Genomic DNA, 17,829 nt, shown 5'->3' on the forward strand with positions numbered 1-17,829 from the left:
CCACGATCCCTTGCTCCCTTTTAGTGCAAACTACATGAAGAAATAACACTTCTAAGCACTTTTAAGTCTTAGTTCTTTGGATTAAGTCTTGTCAAGGCATTGCAAGGGGAAAAAGCAGCATATTAACAGTTTTGTTTGTCTCCACAAAATATCACAATAAATATACCATGAGATGTTTATCGTGAAAATATTGTACAGAGATTTGGATATTGTTACATCCCTAATCGTGAGCCTCCCCACCATATCATGATCTTCCCCATAATATCGCAATAAATATTGTACCGTGAGGTTCATACCGTGACAATATCGTATCGTGACACTTGGATATCGTTACACCCTACACTAAACGAGAGAGAAGAGTGCCGAATGAAAACTTTGAACTAATAAGAACTGACTGAAAGAGATGGCTCTTACTATTTTTAATCAGCAGTCAAATTGTCACACAGTCCAGCAAAGTACCTTGACCTCAACCGAGCTGCGCTGCCCCCATAATATTTATAATCTTAAATCTTAAAATACGTACAAGTGCTTTCAGCCTCAGTTCATTTCAGGTCTACGAATAAAGAAGCTGCCAGAAGTATTGCAGTATTATAGTTGTAATGAACCTGAGTTGAGTAAATCATCATTAACAACTAATTATTGTGTCAGGGCATAGGAAAACTATACTGTACTGCAAGGTAAAGGCAATACTGGGGGGTCTTATTGTATGGTAATTCTTTATATTACATATTTACCTACCCTATAATGACAGTTGTGAAATAATGATTGCTTTTCTTAGAAGGAAAAACATGCTATTTTCATGTATCAATTGAAAATGACAGCAAGCATAAAGTACATAGTGTGTAATGCAATCCATTCTGGGCAAATGGTAGACTTGTCATTTTTGAGCCAATAAGTACAAGCAGTTGCCACATACTCTGAGCGATTAGGGCTTTTACTGTGTACATTTTTCATATTTGGTTGGCATCTGACCTTATAGGCTCCACAGCTGTTTCACGGTGGATTTCACTTTTTAAAACGCTATCACTGTGACATTGCAGTTTTAGTACCTGACAAAATATTTGCAGGCGAGCAGGGCCACGGTGAGATTGTGATAGATGGTTGTTTGCACACATCCACCGCTCCACTAATTGGCTGACGTCAGCGAGTCTCTGCAGAGGCTGTGTGAGGAGCCGCCAGGGCCTGAAGCGAGTGGAGCACTGCCTTTTCCAGGTGTCTCCATCATCAAAGAGAAGAGCCAGGTCTAGACATGATTTATTGTTCATCACATTGTTTATTTCCGTGCAAAACTTACAAATATTTAACACAATAATTACACTGACGAAGTTTTACACAGACAAAGGTAGCAGTTAGAGCTCTCGCCTCACAACAAGAAGAGGCAGGTACTACTTACTTACATTTACTTGAGTACTTTTTTAGAGAAATTGTACTCTTCTAGCTGTGTACTTTTACTCCTATTTGAGTAATATTTAAATATTTAGTAACAGTACTAATTTTCCCACTGTGAGTAAGTGTCAAAAGCTTTATGTTTACAATATTAAATTATCTAAACATTTGTGTTTCCTGCGCTGCTCCTTCAGTTATGATGTATGTTTTCTCATTTCTCGTTTCTTTCCATTCAAATACCAGATGTTACACACAGATTAGGTAATATTTTGTCCTTGAAATGACATTAACTTCACAAAATTATACCTCAGATGTTACTCTTTAAGTCAGTGGTCCTTTCTTGCGCCACAGACCGGTTTTATATCAGAAAATATTTCGCAGAGCGGAGGGGTTGGGAGGGAGAGGGGGGTGAGGACTAAACGTAGGACTTAACGCAGCATGGTTAAGTTCTGGCTAAATCCTGTTTTAGTCCTGGTTTTTGACCAGTTTTAGACCCCGTTTTAGACCTGTTTTAGACCTGTTTTAGACCCTGTTTTTAGACCTGTTTTTAGACCTGTTTTAGACCTGTTTTTGACCCTGTTTTAAACCTGTTTTAGACCCTGTTTTAGACCTGTATTAGATCTTGTTTTAGACCTCTTTTAGACCTGGTTTTATACCTGGTTTTAGACCTGGTTTTAGACCTAGTTTTAGACCTGTTTTTGACCCTGTTTTAAACCAGTTTTAGACCCTGATTTAGACCTGTTTTTGACCCTGTTTTAAACCTGTTTTAGAGCTGTTTTTAGACCTGTTTTTGACCCTCTTTTAAACCTGTTTTAGAGCTGTTTTAGATCCTGTTTTAGACCCTGTTTTAGACCTGTTTTTAGACCTGATTTAGACCTGTTTTTGACCCTGTTTTAAACCTGTTTTAGACCTTTTAGACCTGTTTTTGACCCTCTTTTAAACCTGTTTTAGAGCTGTTTTAGATCCTGTTTTAGACCCTGTTTTAGACCTGTTTAGACCTGTTTTAGACCTGTTTTAGACCTGTTTTCGACCTGTTTTCGACCCTGTTTTTATACCTGTTTTAGACCTGTTTTAGACCTATTTTAGACCTGTTTTGACCTATTTTAGATCCTGTTTTAGACCTGTTTTTAGACCTGTTTTAGACCTGTTTTAGTCCTGTTTTAGACCTGTTTTTAGACCTGATTTAGACCAGTTTTTGACCCTGTTTTAAACCTGTTTTAGATCCTGTTTTAGACCTGTTTTTGACCCTCTTTTAAACCTGTTTTAGAGCTGTTTTAGATCCTGTTTTAGACCCTGTTTTAGACCTGTTTTAGATCCTGTTTTAGACCTGTTTTTAGACCTGTTTTTCGACCTGTTTTCGACCTGTTTTCGACCCTGTTTTATACCTGTTTTAGACCTGTTTTTAGACCTATTTTAGACCTGTTTTAGACCTATTTTAGATCCTGTTTTAGACCTGTTTTTAGACCTGTTTTAGACCTGTTTTAGTCCTGTTTTAGATCTGTTTTTAGGCCTGCTTTCTCCGCTTTCGCAGCCCAGTACCAAACAACCCATGGCCCAGGAGTGGGGAACCCCTGCTTTAAGTTACTCTCACTTAGTAGTTTTCCAAAATACATTTTTACTCTTACTTGAGAGATTTTATTGGCCACTAGTTTGTACTTCTACTCAAGTAACATTTTGAAGTTACATTATTCTTACTTGAGTAAATTTTTTGGCTAGTTTACCCGCCTCTGCAAGAAGGTCAGAAGGTAACATGTGCAAAATGCTAATCTCCCTGCTGGGCCCTTGACCTAAAGCTCATTTCAATATTTGGAAGGGGTCTCTGGGTGCTTCTCTGTGGTTTCTTGTTGCTCCCTAACATTTGTAATAAAACTAAAATATGTATTGCTTGTATTTCAGACCATGTTTGTTGAGTGCTGGCAGGTTTTATACATAGTAAAACCACATTGAAACTTTCACAATATCTCCACATTTTCCAATAAATTCATTCTTTGTTCAGCTTTATGAAATCCATCTTTTTTAAGGTTTTTTTTTAAAGCTGCATTACACAATATGTGAGCTTTTAGTCATGTTATAATATTTTTTACCGCATCAAAAACAGACCTGGAGTTGTGTTTTGTTTCATTCGCACATGCTTGTGTAATCCTTCATTATTGGTCTGTCTACATCTCCAAAGTTCAAAGTGCTCAGTTCCACCTTGTGATGTCATGAAGAGGTAGTTTTCAAGTTAACTGCTACTCTTTACCTTCACTAGATTTAGAGATTGGCAAGTCCAGACCTGAAATCAATCAAATGACTGTTGAAGGTGTATGGAGTTTTAAAACATGGTGGAGCACTTCTTGTATTACCACATGACATCACAAGGTGGAAGAGAGTGTTTTCTGTTTGAGAGAAGAACTCAGTCTGAATATGCAGGGTTGTGTGTTAAACATGTGTGAATTAAACAAAACACAACTCCATGTTTTTGATTAGGAAACAACATTGTAATAGAGATCAGAAAAGGCGTGTTAAGGTCATTGTGACATAACCAGCCGAACAAAAAGCACTTCAGATTTAACTTTACTTTTCTTGAATATTCACGATTAACCATTAATAATCATCAGGACAAGTTAGACAGGATAATGAACTTTTTAATTACCTGTTTACTTTAAGCTGACCTATTACTCAAAATCACCTTTTTAGTACTTTTAAACATGTTATAGTTGTTACTCCTTGTCATTTTTTCCACACTTGAAGTTGTGTTTAGTGTGATTCATGCATGTTTGACTAATCGTTATTCTCCTGTGTTAAAGAAATCATTGTTTTCGTTGACCTCCGTTTTCACTGCCACTGGCATACGCCCACTGCCCTCTACTTTTTCTTTTTTATTATTATGTTGTTGTTTTTTTTTGTTTTTACATATATATAAACATGAAAACAAGACACAAATACATAAAACTTACTTAATCTTACAGAAATATCTAGAAGACTAGATACACTGTCTTTATTGTAAACGACGACTATTAACTAAACACATGCTTTTACCTTTTCTTTTGATACGATTATAAACGATAACTTTTATGACGATTATGAACGATAAACTTCTTTTTGAAACTATGTCATGAACAGGGGTGGGTTCGTAGAAGTTTTTTCATATTCCCACTCCTTTTCAACAAATGTGTTTTTCTGTCATTTACAATGTGGGTCCGGTCAAGCGGTAATGGAGGGAAACAGGGGCACATTTTTTACGATAACTACCGGTTCTCACTTACATATCCTTAACAAACTGGTTTGAATATTTGCTTAATATAGTTTTCTACCATATGGTACAAGATTAGGTTGAAAAACCTCTTACTTTTTGAGTAAATGAGATTTTTTATTAAGAAAGGTCATGGTAATGGAGGGAAAAGTAACAGAGGGGAAATTGTGTGTCAGCTTTTTATTACTTTTTATTTATTATATTACTTCAAAATGAAAGGTAACTATTTCTATAAAATATGTCAGTCCTTCCAAGCAAATTTTTATCATTTTAAATCCTTTTTTTTTTTTTTTTAATCATGTACCTTCATTAACAGTTCAAAGATCGAATAACACAAGATATGATGAAATACATCAATTTATTTACATGATTTGCAGGTCTTTGAAATTTGGGAAATAATTTTTGTTCCATGTTTCATACATGGTCTGTTTAAAACGTATGTAACTTTAGAACCAAAAATGGTACAGAAAAAAGGTAAACAGTTTCATAAACTAGAGTACATATGTATCTGTTGAATACATTTTTATATCAGATGCATTAACTTGAATTTTTGGCCTTGCTGTATACTTCTGCTTGACCGGGCCCATGTGTATGTTGTATGTGTATGATTTTTGTTTCTCTCTGGACACAAACTTGAAATTAATAAAAACAAACAAACAAAAAAAACAATAAAACAATGTCTAAAACAAACAAAAATAATAATAATGTCATAGTGCAGCGTAACCATACTGCCAGGCCTTCTTACATTTACATACTTCGGCCTATTTACAGCTCTCTGCTTGCTTCATCCTACTGTTTTGTTTTCTATCAGTGTTACATGAAGGACTCAGCAGCGTCACTCACTCATATTGGTACAAATGAAAAATATCTGGTTTTCGCTTGCGTGATGTGCAGCTGTCAGTCTTAGGTGCTTTATTGTGATGTTTACGGTGATGTCTGCTCCCACTCGGCACCGCAGTTTACGAACACAGACGTCAGTGGGCATGTTTCTTTTGTTAAGTTGTTTTCATCAATATAGCAATTTAAAAAGTCCAAATAACAACATAATGATCCACGGGTGTCATAGATTATATAACTGTATAGAAAGACATGCACAATATATCTTCTTTAAATAATTTCAACTTTTGTTATTTCGTAACATTCTTCACAAGATCGAAGAATGAATCATATGGGGAGGATAATTACATTCAGTTACATAGCTTTCATCTTTTCACAAACACAATAATTACTTTTTACTAATACCCACTGACTCACTTTTACTACTTTACTGCTATAAACCCTGCACTTACTCAGAAGACTACTCACATCTTAGTCACGGCTCTTAGTCTTACAATTGGAGCCTGTTTTATGTCGGAAATCCTCGTAAATCAACAGATAAGACCCATCTTTGTACACTGGAAGTGGATAAAAGTGCATCGTTCAAATATATTTACCCATTCTCCCAACACAAAGAATATGTTTCCAATCAGGCAGAGCAGGAGTCCCCCACAATCCCCGGTCCACATGAGAGAAACAAGATGCCTTTTGTTCACTGGCCTGGCAGAGAGCTAACATCAAGATAATGTTCGCTAGTTTGACCTGCATTTGCATGTAATGTTGAACGTATGTCAAAAACAACTGCGAGAAGAAGAAACTGTGCAGGAAAAGTGTTAGCTCTAAAGTGGCTGAAAGATGTCCAAGTATATAATTGTGTTTGAGGCCTATGCCTGTAGAATGTAGTGTTGTCGTTTCAGATCAGCCACAGCGTGTAGCATTTTTGGTTTCATTCCAACAAACTTCACTTTTGGTTTTCTCCTCTGTGAAGTTTGGGTTCAGTTTAGACTTTGTTAATAACTTTTTAATGACAAATGTGTCAGATGACTGGCTGCTGTTCTTATGCCTACTGGGAGGTAAAATGCTATATTAATAAACGCTGCAGATAAAGCTTAACAGTAACTACAGTGACTGACTGAAGCCTTTGTGAGAGACTGCACATGGCAGTTTCAAAGTTCAAGAGTCTGGTCATACGATTAAAGGCAGAACATCTTGGATTGTTGGAGCTGTTGGTTTCAAGTTGGTTTCTCTGCTCTAGTAACTTGTGTCAGCTGTGAAGAGCACATCATGCTGGGTATTAAAACAGTCAGGAGCATGTTCTGGGCAGGGTTCAAACCCTGGTTTCCAGTGTGTAAGTCCACCGACAAACCCAATATACCACAGAGTTATGGGAGACTTCCCTTTGACATAATAAAGCAGTTAGTCATTGACAACAAGTGACTTGTGGAGTTTGATAATATCTTCTGTAGATGGAACCTTGCATTGTAGTCTATGGTAAAATTGTCAAGTTGTTTAAATTAATCAATGGAAAACAGGTTGAATGGTAAATCTCAGTCAAAGGGTTGAAGAGTTGAAACCCGACACATTTTTGGCAGAGGCCATATTAACACGATTATTATTAGTGCAAAACAGAAAAATATCAGCTTTGAGCTTTTACCTTGTCATTTACACGATTCTTTACATTTCATGGCTCTAAACGTATTATTTGATGAATAACTTATGTCCTGATTTGAGCTGATTGCAGTCCTAGTGTGGATTGGGTTTGGTCCTATTCTAATCCTGGTTTAGTCATAGTCCTTTTAATAGCACGGTCCAACAACTCGGTCTTACTGGAAATGTCTCTGTGTATTAGTGTCTGTGTAAAAGCCTGTTTCTTGGTTCTTCAAGAATATGATGATATCATACTCCCAAACGGGGGACAAGAGACAGTTTTTCCTACTGATAACTTTGTATTTTGCCAGGAAATATCAGAAAGATAAATGATCATTTCTGTTACCGACTAGACGCAAGAACCCACTGTACAACAAAAACCTGCAATTTCACATCATTCATTTCTCTGCCCCCCGTCTGCGTTCAGTGTTACTGACCTGTACAATGTTCTGATGTCATCTGGACCTGGTTTACTTAGACTTCATTTACTAAATTAATATCACTGGCATCACAAATCTGATTGGGAATAACACTGGCATTTCTGTTTAAACTTTAACTTTGTGTTAAAACCAACTATATCTGTCTTGAATGGGACTTTAGACAACTGTTTTCACCGTTACTATTAACAAAGGTTTGTCCCTGCAGGGCTACTGTAGGTCATGTTTCTGTCATTTATCCATCTGACATATTCTTTTCTTTCAGTTGTGAACCAGGATGGACAGCCCCTGATAGAAGGAAAACTAAAGGAGAAGCAGATCAGATGGAGATTTATCAAGCGATGGAAGACACGCTATTTCACTTTGGCCGGGAACCAACTGCTCTTCCGCAAGGGCAGCAAATCGGTATGTAAGCACAGGAAGGAAAAATAAATCTATATAACTTTTGATGTATCTGCCTTGAAATGAATTTCTGCATCAACTATAAAACCTTTCCTCAAACTTGGTGCATGCCAGGTTATCTTATTTTTATTTTATTTGTTCCTTCATAATTTTACTTTGTGTCAGCAGATATGACATATAGAGGTCCATAATGTAAACAAGCTCCACAGTTTAGTGATGTGACTTTCATGAACGAGTCAGCGCTTTTGCATAGTGGTTAAAATAGTTATATAATACAATACAATACAATTTTTCTACATTTTTACACGGGTTAATTCGGAATCAACTCAAGAATCTGGACAGAAGCAGAGTAGCTAACATGAATGTGAGCATTGGTGCACAAAAACATTAATTTGTCATCCTCATAACAGTACCAGTAATTTTGTTAATTATTATTATTGTAGTGCAGCGTTTTATTTAGAGGATGCATAATTTCAAAGGGTAAACACAGCTACATTTTCAGTTTGATCTATTTTAAACACATCTGAGCCTCGGTCCTTTGTCTGTGATTAGTTTATTGTTAAAATGATTCTCACATTGGCTTCCGTCATATAAATACATATGAAAAGAACCTTTCTTTTCAATGGCTCTTTCAAAAGATTCAGATCCCATAAAAAAGCTGAAAGTTTTATCACTGCCACAGCTTGTCTAAATGATTAGTTACGATTAGTTACGATTCGACAAATAAAAACAGAACTCAGTGAATGTTTGAACTGACAAAAGAAAGGTATACAGGTAGAGTTTTATTTGTTATAAACTCACTGCTACTTCCGGGTATTTTTGTACTTTTAAAAAAACTTTTCTTCACAAATTGTCACTATAAAGGTCCTACTGTATATTATGCAACATTGACTCCTGTGAACTTTAAGCCATGTTAAAATGTTGCTACTTCACCAAAAATTGGAGTTGTGTTTTTTTCATTTATGTTTGAGTAACCCCACATTATAGCATTACTGTATGCATCCCCAAAGCTCAAAATGCTCTTTCTGATCTTGTAATGTCATGAGTAGGGCCGGGTATCATTCAGAAGTTGCCGATATGATACATACCTCGATACATAAGCCACGATATGATACATATTTCTCGATACAGTGAGCTTACGATTAGATACGATTCAATACGATATATTTCAACTTGATTCGTTACTGTTCAATAAAAAACTAAGGTTAAATCTTGGCTGTGATATTAAACATTTTTGTTAAACCCCTTCTTGTGCAACGTGAATATGAAACACACCCATTTTAATTTAATTCAAAACAGTGAAAATGTCAAATGTGTTGCATAAACGAGTTTCCTTCCTCTGAACAAGCAAAAAAACTGTAGCACTGTAACAAAATATAAAACAAAATATGTAATATGTATATATGTAACAAATATAAAACTAAATAAAAAACAAAATATAAAACAAAATATTTAGGAAAATATACCAAAAAATACTCTTGGTGATATATTGATACAGCCAATAATATCGATACTGTATCATCACATTAAACTATACGATATATATCGATATTTCGATATTTTTTCACACCCCTAGTAATGTAGCGTTTGTTTGTTTTTTCAAGTTAACACCTACAATTTACCTTTTGTTCAGTAGAAATTGGCAATTCCAGGGCTGAAATTATCCAGATGATTCTAGTGAAGGTGTATGGAGTTTAAAAACACAGTGGAGCACTTCCAATATTCCCATTTAACATCTCAAAATGAAACAGGGTGTTTTGCCTTTGAGAGAAGAACGTAGCCTAAATACGCAGGGTTTGTGTGGTAAACATGTGTGAATTAAACAAAACACAACTCCAGGTGTGTTTGTGATGAGGAAACAACATTTTAACAGAGATCACGTTGGGCCCTCGGGTTCACACAGTCCCCTAAAGCTCATTTTAAAAAGTCCACAATTGGTCTATCTTGGTCTGTCTTTTTGCTACGATGATGAAAGTGTCATCTGGAGAATCCGTCTTTCACTAACTCCGGGCTGTGGGGGGGCATAAGGGGGGACTCCCAAGGCCAGTCCATGAGTCACCCTCCCCACAACCGTAAGTCAAAGCAGATATCATTACACAAGTAGCAAGCACATGGACAATACTACACAATGAATTTTCCTGCTATTACCCAACAATAGTCTTTTAGCTGAGGCTACAAGTTGAGTACCTCCTCCTGAGTCACGGTTTGCACGTAACGCTGTATTAGGAACTTGAGAACAGACCCCTACTTTTAGGGTTTACAGATGATAATAGGACAGATTCCCCATTGTTTCGAAGTACTGCTTTGTTGTGCTGTGTAGCTGAATGATCCCTTTAACTGGGACCAGACGTATGGTGCTAAACAAAGGGCCGATCCGGACGACTTTTGGCACCGGTTTCTTACGGGAAACAGAGGATAGGAGGGTTTTTGTAAATACGCTTTATTTATGCGGGAGAACAAACAAGCCAGTCCAAATGAATCAATCACAGACGAGGTGTTTTTTTTGTTTTTTTTTAATAAAGGTTTGGGATTCTGCAGATTTTAATATATGATTAGTTACGGATGTCTACTCCACTTAAGTTCACTGTAGAGAAGACCAAGAAAGATGAGGTCAATCACTGTAGATTGTGCTAGAGGTGGGTAGAGTTGCCAAAGATTGTACTCAAGTAAGAGTACGGTTACTTTAAAGCCCCAACAGGTCCGTCAACAGAAATTATGGGAGTCCAGGGCAAGAAGGCTCACTTGGGCTCCCCTCTAATATTAATTAATAGGCAGAGGTTCAAGTTTTGGGCCCTTATGACCCTGGGGCCCGGGAAAACAGACCCCTTTGTCCCCCACATAAACGCCCCTGAGCCCTAATATGTAACTTTTTAGCCAAAAATATAAACATATTCTCCATAAACCTGAATCTTTTTGGCCTCCTCCTGCTTGTTTCCATAGAAATATTGTTCCTTTGGCTGTAATATTCCACAGTATAGCATGAAATGTATCTATCTCCACAAAAAATGTTCAGGAATATGGTTTTAACTTTATTTCTAATTATGCAGGTGACATACCACCTCCAGAAAGTTGCATACTATGCCTTTAATAGGCCCATATTACACTGTCTGATCCAAGTTATAATGTTATTTCCCCACCAAAACCTGCAGTTGTATTTTGTTTCATTCACACAAGTTTAACACACAAACCCTGCATATTTAGGCTGAGTTGTTTTCTCAAACGAAAACACTCTGTTCCACCTTGTGATGTCATGTGGTGATACAGGAAGTGCTCCACTGTGTTTTTAAACTTCACTTGAATCATTTGGATAACTCCAGCCCTGGAATTTCTGAGTCTCTACTGAAGAAAAGGTAAAAGGAATCTGTTAACTTGAAAACTATAACTTCATGACATCACAAGGTGTAGCAGAGCATTCTGAGCTTTGCAGGTGTAGACAGACTATGAAACCAGGATTACTCACAAAACACAATTCCAGGTATGTTTTTAATAATGTTTTTGATGAGCTCACAAGAATAAATTTTGAATAATACAGGACCTTTACGTAAAAGTACAGAGTAGTGGTCTAAGAAATTACTATTATGTAAGAGTGAAAAAGTATTTGGGGAAATGAGTGTTCATGTAAGAGTGACAGTCACAGCCAACACACACTGGAACACTTTGACACATGGCAAAATTGCCACATCCATTATTTTCTCTGAGTGGGCACACAACAGACACACACTGGGCACACGCCGGGCACACACCCAGCACACGCCAGGCACACACTGGACACATGCCGGGCAGACACTGGGCACACGCCAGACACACACCGGCACACGCCAGAGTGAGGCGGTGCTCCACCCCGCCCCTCGCGTGGGGTTTATTGAACCTTAACTGTCTGAAGGTAACATGTGATTTGACCAAACAAATATGTTTTGTCTAAGACATCAAATAATAAACAAAATGTCCTTGTTATTTCAAAGGACAGACCACAAAATGGAGTCTGCAGGGGGCAACGCTTTGAGCATTTGTCGACCAAAATGATGTTTGTGTTGATGTTCTTTTCTCTCAACTGGATGTAACTTGTAATTTGATTTCTTTTGTTTTACTGTTGGAACACCGCAAGTGTTACGTATAGACTTTCTCACAGCAGGAAGATTGTAATTTCAACTTTTACTTAAGTCAGAGTTTTGTTAAACATATTACTCCAGTAGTAGAAGTAAAGGTATTATATCTGCAAAAAACAGAACAATTCTTTTAAAAAGTTAGTCAAGTAAATGTTATCACACATTTATAAAGTTAAGTGTAAAGACTCAGTTACAGGTTAAACACAGATGTGATGATTAAGACTTTCTTTTAATGCCCCATGGAGTGATAGGAATAGAGCTGTTCTCCCTTTGAGGAGTTCAGACAAAGTTAACGCTGAGGAAAATACATTATAAAGCTGCATATATCATTCGATTAGGTGGGGGCGCATGTTATTTGGCACAATGGAGCAGTAACTTTGCCAACACTGAATTTAAACAATGTAATCAGCAGAGACAGACATAATGTGAGTGAGGTGTGATGAATAGATTGCCAAGAGGACAAACGTTCACCGCGGTGATGTGATGAAAGGAGAGAAAGGTGAAATCTCATCACGGGGCCTAGGCACTGGTTGTGGAGAAGACATGGGGAGGCTGAGGAGGCCGATGGTTCTGCTGCTGTGGTGAAGTTTGATTGAAGGAGGGTGCGGCACGTAGTGTAGCACTCGCTTCAGAGTAAGAAGGTTCTGGGTTTGATTTTTGGTCGCTCGGGCCTTTCTCTGCAGACTTTGTCTGGATGAGTTTCTTCCAGGCACTCCAGTTTCCTCTATCAAACCAAAACATGCACCATTGATAATGTCCTCCAGCTACAGTAATCCTGACCAAGACTGACTTTCTTTCTTACTGTCACGCCAAAACTCGCTCTGGTTTCTAATGGGTGCAAAAAGCTCTTATAAACTTATTGCGAATAATCAGGATGCTGAGAATGCAGAAGGTAAATGAGGAGTAACTTTGGACCAAAATGTTTTAAATGTAGTGCTGTCATGCGATTAAAAAAATTGAGAGATTAATTAATTATGATCTGTAATTAATTAATCTAATTAATCTCATTTTAATCTCACCTAAAAATTGCTGAGAAAAGCCTTCAATTTGAGGTATTTTCATTTAAATTCATTATTACATTATTGTGGCAGATCAAAAGACTGATATAGAACAAAAAAAGTGACTTTATAAAGTCATTTATTGTTTAACAAATCTCTCCAAATTGGCTGTTGAGCCCAGGTCTCCATGAATAAGAAACTGTTTGCTGTAAAGTAGCAAAGATGAGGAAATCTGAACATAATAACTTTTGTCTACTTAAAGACAATAAAAAGTCCAGTCTTTCCTTAACCATATTAAAAATATTATTGATAGAGAAATGCTTTATATATGAGATCACTGGTTTTAGTCCTGGTTTTAGTCCTGGTTTAGACCTGCTTTAGTCCTACTTTAGTCCTACTTTAGTCCTGGTTTTAGTCCTGGTGTTAGTTCTGGTTTAGTCCTGGTTTAGTCCTGGTTTAGACCTGGTTTTAGTTCTGGTTTAGACCTAGTTTTAGTTTTGGTTTTAGTTCTGGTTTAGTCCTGGTTTAGTCCTGGTTTAGTTCTGGACTGGATTAGTCCTGGTTTTAGTCTTGGTGTTAGTTCTGGATTAGAGGCGCACAGGAGGAAGCGCGGTTTATGCAGCGTACGCGAGAAAACATGATCCACACGCGGCTCATGGGAGCACGTCGGTGTCCGCGCAGTAACTACGGAAGGAAACGTGGTCCGCGCGTTCTCAGGTTAATGACGATGATGAAGGTGTGTGTTTGTGTTTGTGTGTGTTTGTGTGCTTGTGTGTTTGTGTGTGTTTGTGTGTGTGTTCGTGTGTTGTGTTTGTGTGTGTTGTGTGTGTGTTTGTGTGTGTGTTTGTGTTTGTGTGTGTTGTGTTTGTGTGTGTTTGTTTGTGTTTGTGTTTGTGTGCGTGTCCCCTCATGTGGCAGGTCACTATAGGACAGTAGTGCAGACATCATGAGTCTATGCAGGTTGTTTTCACCAGTGACATTTAAGTTGTAGGCGATATTTATATTTGTTATTTTCTTTTATATTTCACGTCGGGAGAAGAATTTCCAAGACACGAATGTGTTTTTACCTGTGCACTGCTGCCTCTGTTCTACTGGCTCTTCGACCTCGTCCATTGTGCGACTGACGCCGCCAACGTTAACATGATGTTTACATCGCTCTTACTGCGCGCGTTTTGTGTGGGTTTCCGGCAATGAGTGGAATTACCAAAATAAAAAAATTATAAATGTTTTTTTGTGTGTGTGTTATTGTCCCAACAACACATAAAAACAGGTTTTATAATAAAGCAACTCGCATACAGAAACAGTAAAGTTAGAGATTAAAAATGAGAGTAACGCGATTAAAAAACATAACGCGCTAAATATGACTGTAATTAATTAATCGCAATTAACGCGATAATTTGACACCCCTAATTAAATGAACTATTATTTTCTGGGAGATGATTGGTTGATACACAAAAGTAATAATAATAATAATAATAATAATACATAACCCTTATATAGCGCTTTTCAGGATACTCAAAGACACTTTACATGAGGAGACAAACAAAGGCTGTGATTGGTTAACTTAAGGACACAAAAAATTGACTCTTGTGAGCCTTAAGCCTTGTTATAATGTTGTTACCTCCTCAAAAACAAACCCAGACTTGTGTTTTGTTTCATTCACAAATGTTTGAGTAATCCTGTATTATTATATTATATGCTCTGTTCCACCTTGTGATGTCATGCAGCAGTCGTTTTCAGGCTATTCCAGGACTGAAATAACCAAACGATTGTAGTGAAGGTGCATGGAATTTAAAAACACAGTGGACCTCTTCCTGTTCCCACACTAGTTGCACCAGAGTGTTTTCTGTTTGAAAGAAGAACTCAGCCTAAATATGCAGAGTTTGTGTGTTAAACTTGTGTGACTGAAACAAAACACAACTCTGGGTTTGTTTTTGAGAAGGTGACAACATTATAACAAGGCTAAAAGCTCACAAGAGTCAATTTTGTATGTCCTCAACAAACAAAACACAACTCCAGGTCTGTTTTTGATAAGGAAACAACATTATAACATAGATTAGAAAATAATGTAATATGTCTTTAAGTAATCTTTAAGCCTGAATCTTAATAAACTATGAATTATATCTTTGTTCAAGCTTTATCAGTGCTGTAAATACTGTATTTATTATGAAGTCTCCATTTTAGTGATTTAAAAGTAAAGATAATTGACTTGAACGTTGTTGTTTGTGTTTTTTTTACAGAAAGATGAGATGGATGACATTCCCATTGAGTTGAGCAAGGTCCAGAGTGTTAAGGTAATAGTAAACTGTTCCGTATACACACTTAAATTGTTGTTTTACAAATGGAGAACATGCAACCAGACCCGTCAGCAGACATTTGGGGGGTTGGGTCAAGAAAACTCACGTGGGCACCCCTCTAATATAAATGAATATGCAGAGGTTCCAAATTCGGACCCCTAAGACGTGGGACAACAGACCCCTTTGTGCCAGTCCCTGTCGACTCCTCTGCATTCAACATATGTCTTAACAATGTAGAGTCTTTACAGTGAAGTAGATTGCAAGACAGTACAGTTTATTCAAGGTTGACTTCTTTTTTCATTTGTAATGCAATAAACCTATTTCTGTTCTATTAAGTCTCGATGCCAGGGACATTGTGCTCATACCTTTTGGGCCAAGCCACACATTTACAAAACAGCTTCTCTGTTGACCAAACCTCCTGAGCCATTTGAAAAGCACTGAGTCCGATTTCATATCTGGAGTTTTGACAGTTATGCCTGGATCTCTGTCAAACAAATCAGAGCTGCCTTTACACACTATGGGATTTAAGAGTGAGTCAGAGCTGTATGCATTAAAGTGAAGACATATTATACTATACACTTAAATTAAAAGGTTTTTAATGCGCTGTCCCTTTATTCAAATATATTTTAAATTGACTTTTCATCTTAAAACTCAACATGTCTCCTATTAAGGGAATGAAAGCTTTGAGTCAAACAAGATTAACTGGAGCAGCGCACAAAGATTAATGAAATCACAGAGATTAATATTGTTTTCAAACTCTGCTAAGGTATGATGTCTTCTTGGAACGAGACACAAAACAGTTTTCATGTATTGTAAAATGACAGAATGTCTCCACAGTCTGGGCTCTGATCTCGTCTGTTTCTCAGGTGGTGGCGAGGAAGCGTCGCGACAGAGGGCTCCCGCGGGCGTTCGAGATCTTCACAGACAGCAAGACGTACGTGCTCAAAGCTCAAGACGAGAAGCACGCCGACGAGTGGCTGCAGTGCATCAATGTGGCCGTGGCCCAGGCCCGAGAGCGCGAGAACCGCGAGGCCACCACGTACCTCTGAGCTCACGGGACCTGCGAAACCTGACGGAGCACTATGAGCACTATCGCCTTGGCAGCAAGACAAGTGAGCCAGCAATAACAGAGCAGGATCCACGCACAGGGTCACGAGTAGGGCTGCACTGCTTTCTCTAACTTCTCTGGTCTAATCATCCTCGTGGGGATACATAATTTGCCTGGAATGTTCCACAGTAGGGCATTGAACTTATCGGTCTTGCATTTATTCAAGTACAGGTGTTTTATTGCTTAAAAATACATTGAAAACCTATAGTCTCACAGGGAGTGGGCTGCCTCTACACAGGTCTGACCTGTTACTTGACCTGGTGGAGTCACACGCTTGTCTCCATGGAGACTGATAAATTTAACACCATAATCTGGAACATTCTAAGCAACGCAATAACATCTTAATAACTATTCACAGCGCCACTTGAATAAACAGATGCAGTTTTGATTTAGTTTCTTACTGTGGATGTTGAATTAGTGGAACAATCATTTAGTGATATTTTATGCAGCGCTGGTCACGACAACTGTCAACAAGTTGCACAATAAGAAAATGACGAAAGACACATTTGCGAGGTGCACAATGGAAGCTTTTACACAACGACCAAACAGCCTCCCCACCACCACCACCAGCTCCACCAGCTCCACCGGCTCCAGCACCACCACCAGCTCCGTGGCGGTGGAAAGACGGTGCTGTGCTTTAATGACGCGTGATGATGAAGCAATAGAGACAGTGGAGCCGACCTCGCAGCAATAACAAGAGCCCTGTTTCCTCGGCGCAGGAAGGATGGACGTGTAATGGGCTGCAGATGTCCCGCGCAACCACCCCATACCAGCGCTGGCACTACCGCGCGCTCCAGTGTAAACAACATGAAAACAAATGAGCAAATCTCCGCCGACAAAATGTTGGACTTCCATGACTCATAAATTGAAGCCCACCGGAGTGCACTGTCCCGGCCCTCCTCTCACATTTCCCTTCTTTTGCAATCTTAACTACTCCACGCTGGCTATTTTTGGGGGATCAACATCTGAAGCAATCCGTTGTGTGTTTTACAACAAGCTTAGTCATAGCTGCTCGCTTGGATGTCGAATTTCTGAAGAAACACAGAGGTTAAATTAGTGGTTTCCTTGTGGGTTTTCGATCAGTGCCAGTTTCAACATATTGAATCAAGACAATTGAGTGAAAGATGGTGTTTGGATAGCCAAGGACCAGAGGTGATGTGTAGAGCTGGAGCCAGGCGCAGAGCAGCCCCTACAGACATGACTAAAGTAACAACGCGGGGTATTCTCTCTTGTTTAAATTGGATTTGATTAAGTGAAAAATTCTGTTACAAATGAACCAGACAGTGTTTAGATGGACATAACTTGACCAACTGTAGCCCACAGCAACTCACATAAGCAGCACTCAGCGTCACTTTAGACCCCGGAAGGTCTTTTTAAAAAGGCCTAAATCACTGGTG

The 17,829-nt window shown here is 38.2% G+C and overlaps 1 protein-coding gene across 1 annotated transcript in view; it reads left to right on the forward strand.

Moving 5' to 3' along the window:
- The window catches only part of veph1 (ventricular zone expressed PH domain-containing 1), a 78,922-nt gene extending 61,552 nt beyond the window's left edge, over positions 1-17,370 (forward strand). Inside the window, exons 14-16 of the mRNA XM_020937689.2 lie at positions 7,787-7,926; positions 15,268-15,321; positions 16,191-17,370. Coding sequence (XP_020793348.1) covers positions 7,787-7,926; positions 15,268-15,321; positions 16,191-16,373 — 377 coding nt within the window. The 3' untranslated portion in view covers positions 16,374-17,370. The remainder of the gene's footprint in view (positions 1-7,786; positions 7,927-15,267; positions 15,322-16,190) is intronic.
- Positions 17,371-17,829: the final 459 nt, after the last annotated feature.

The sequence above is a fragment of the Boleophthalmus pectinirostris genome, unplaced genomic scaffold (assembly GCF_026225935.1).
Source record: "Boleophthalmus pectinirostris isolate CB_2022bp ecotype Guang Dong unplaced genomic scaffold, ASM2622593v1 HiC_scaffold_9, whole genome shotgun sequence".
Classification (NCBI taxonomy): domain Eukaryota; kingdom Metazoa; phylum Chordata; class Actinopteri; order Gobiiformes; family Gobiidae; genus Boleophthalmus; species Boleophthalmus pectinirostris.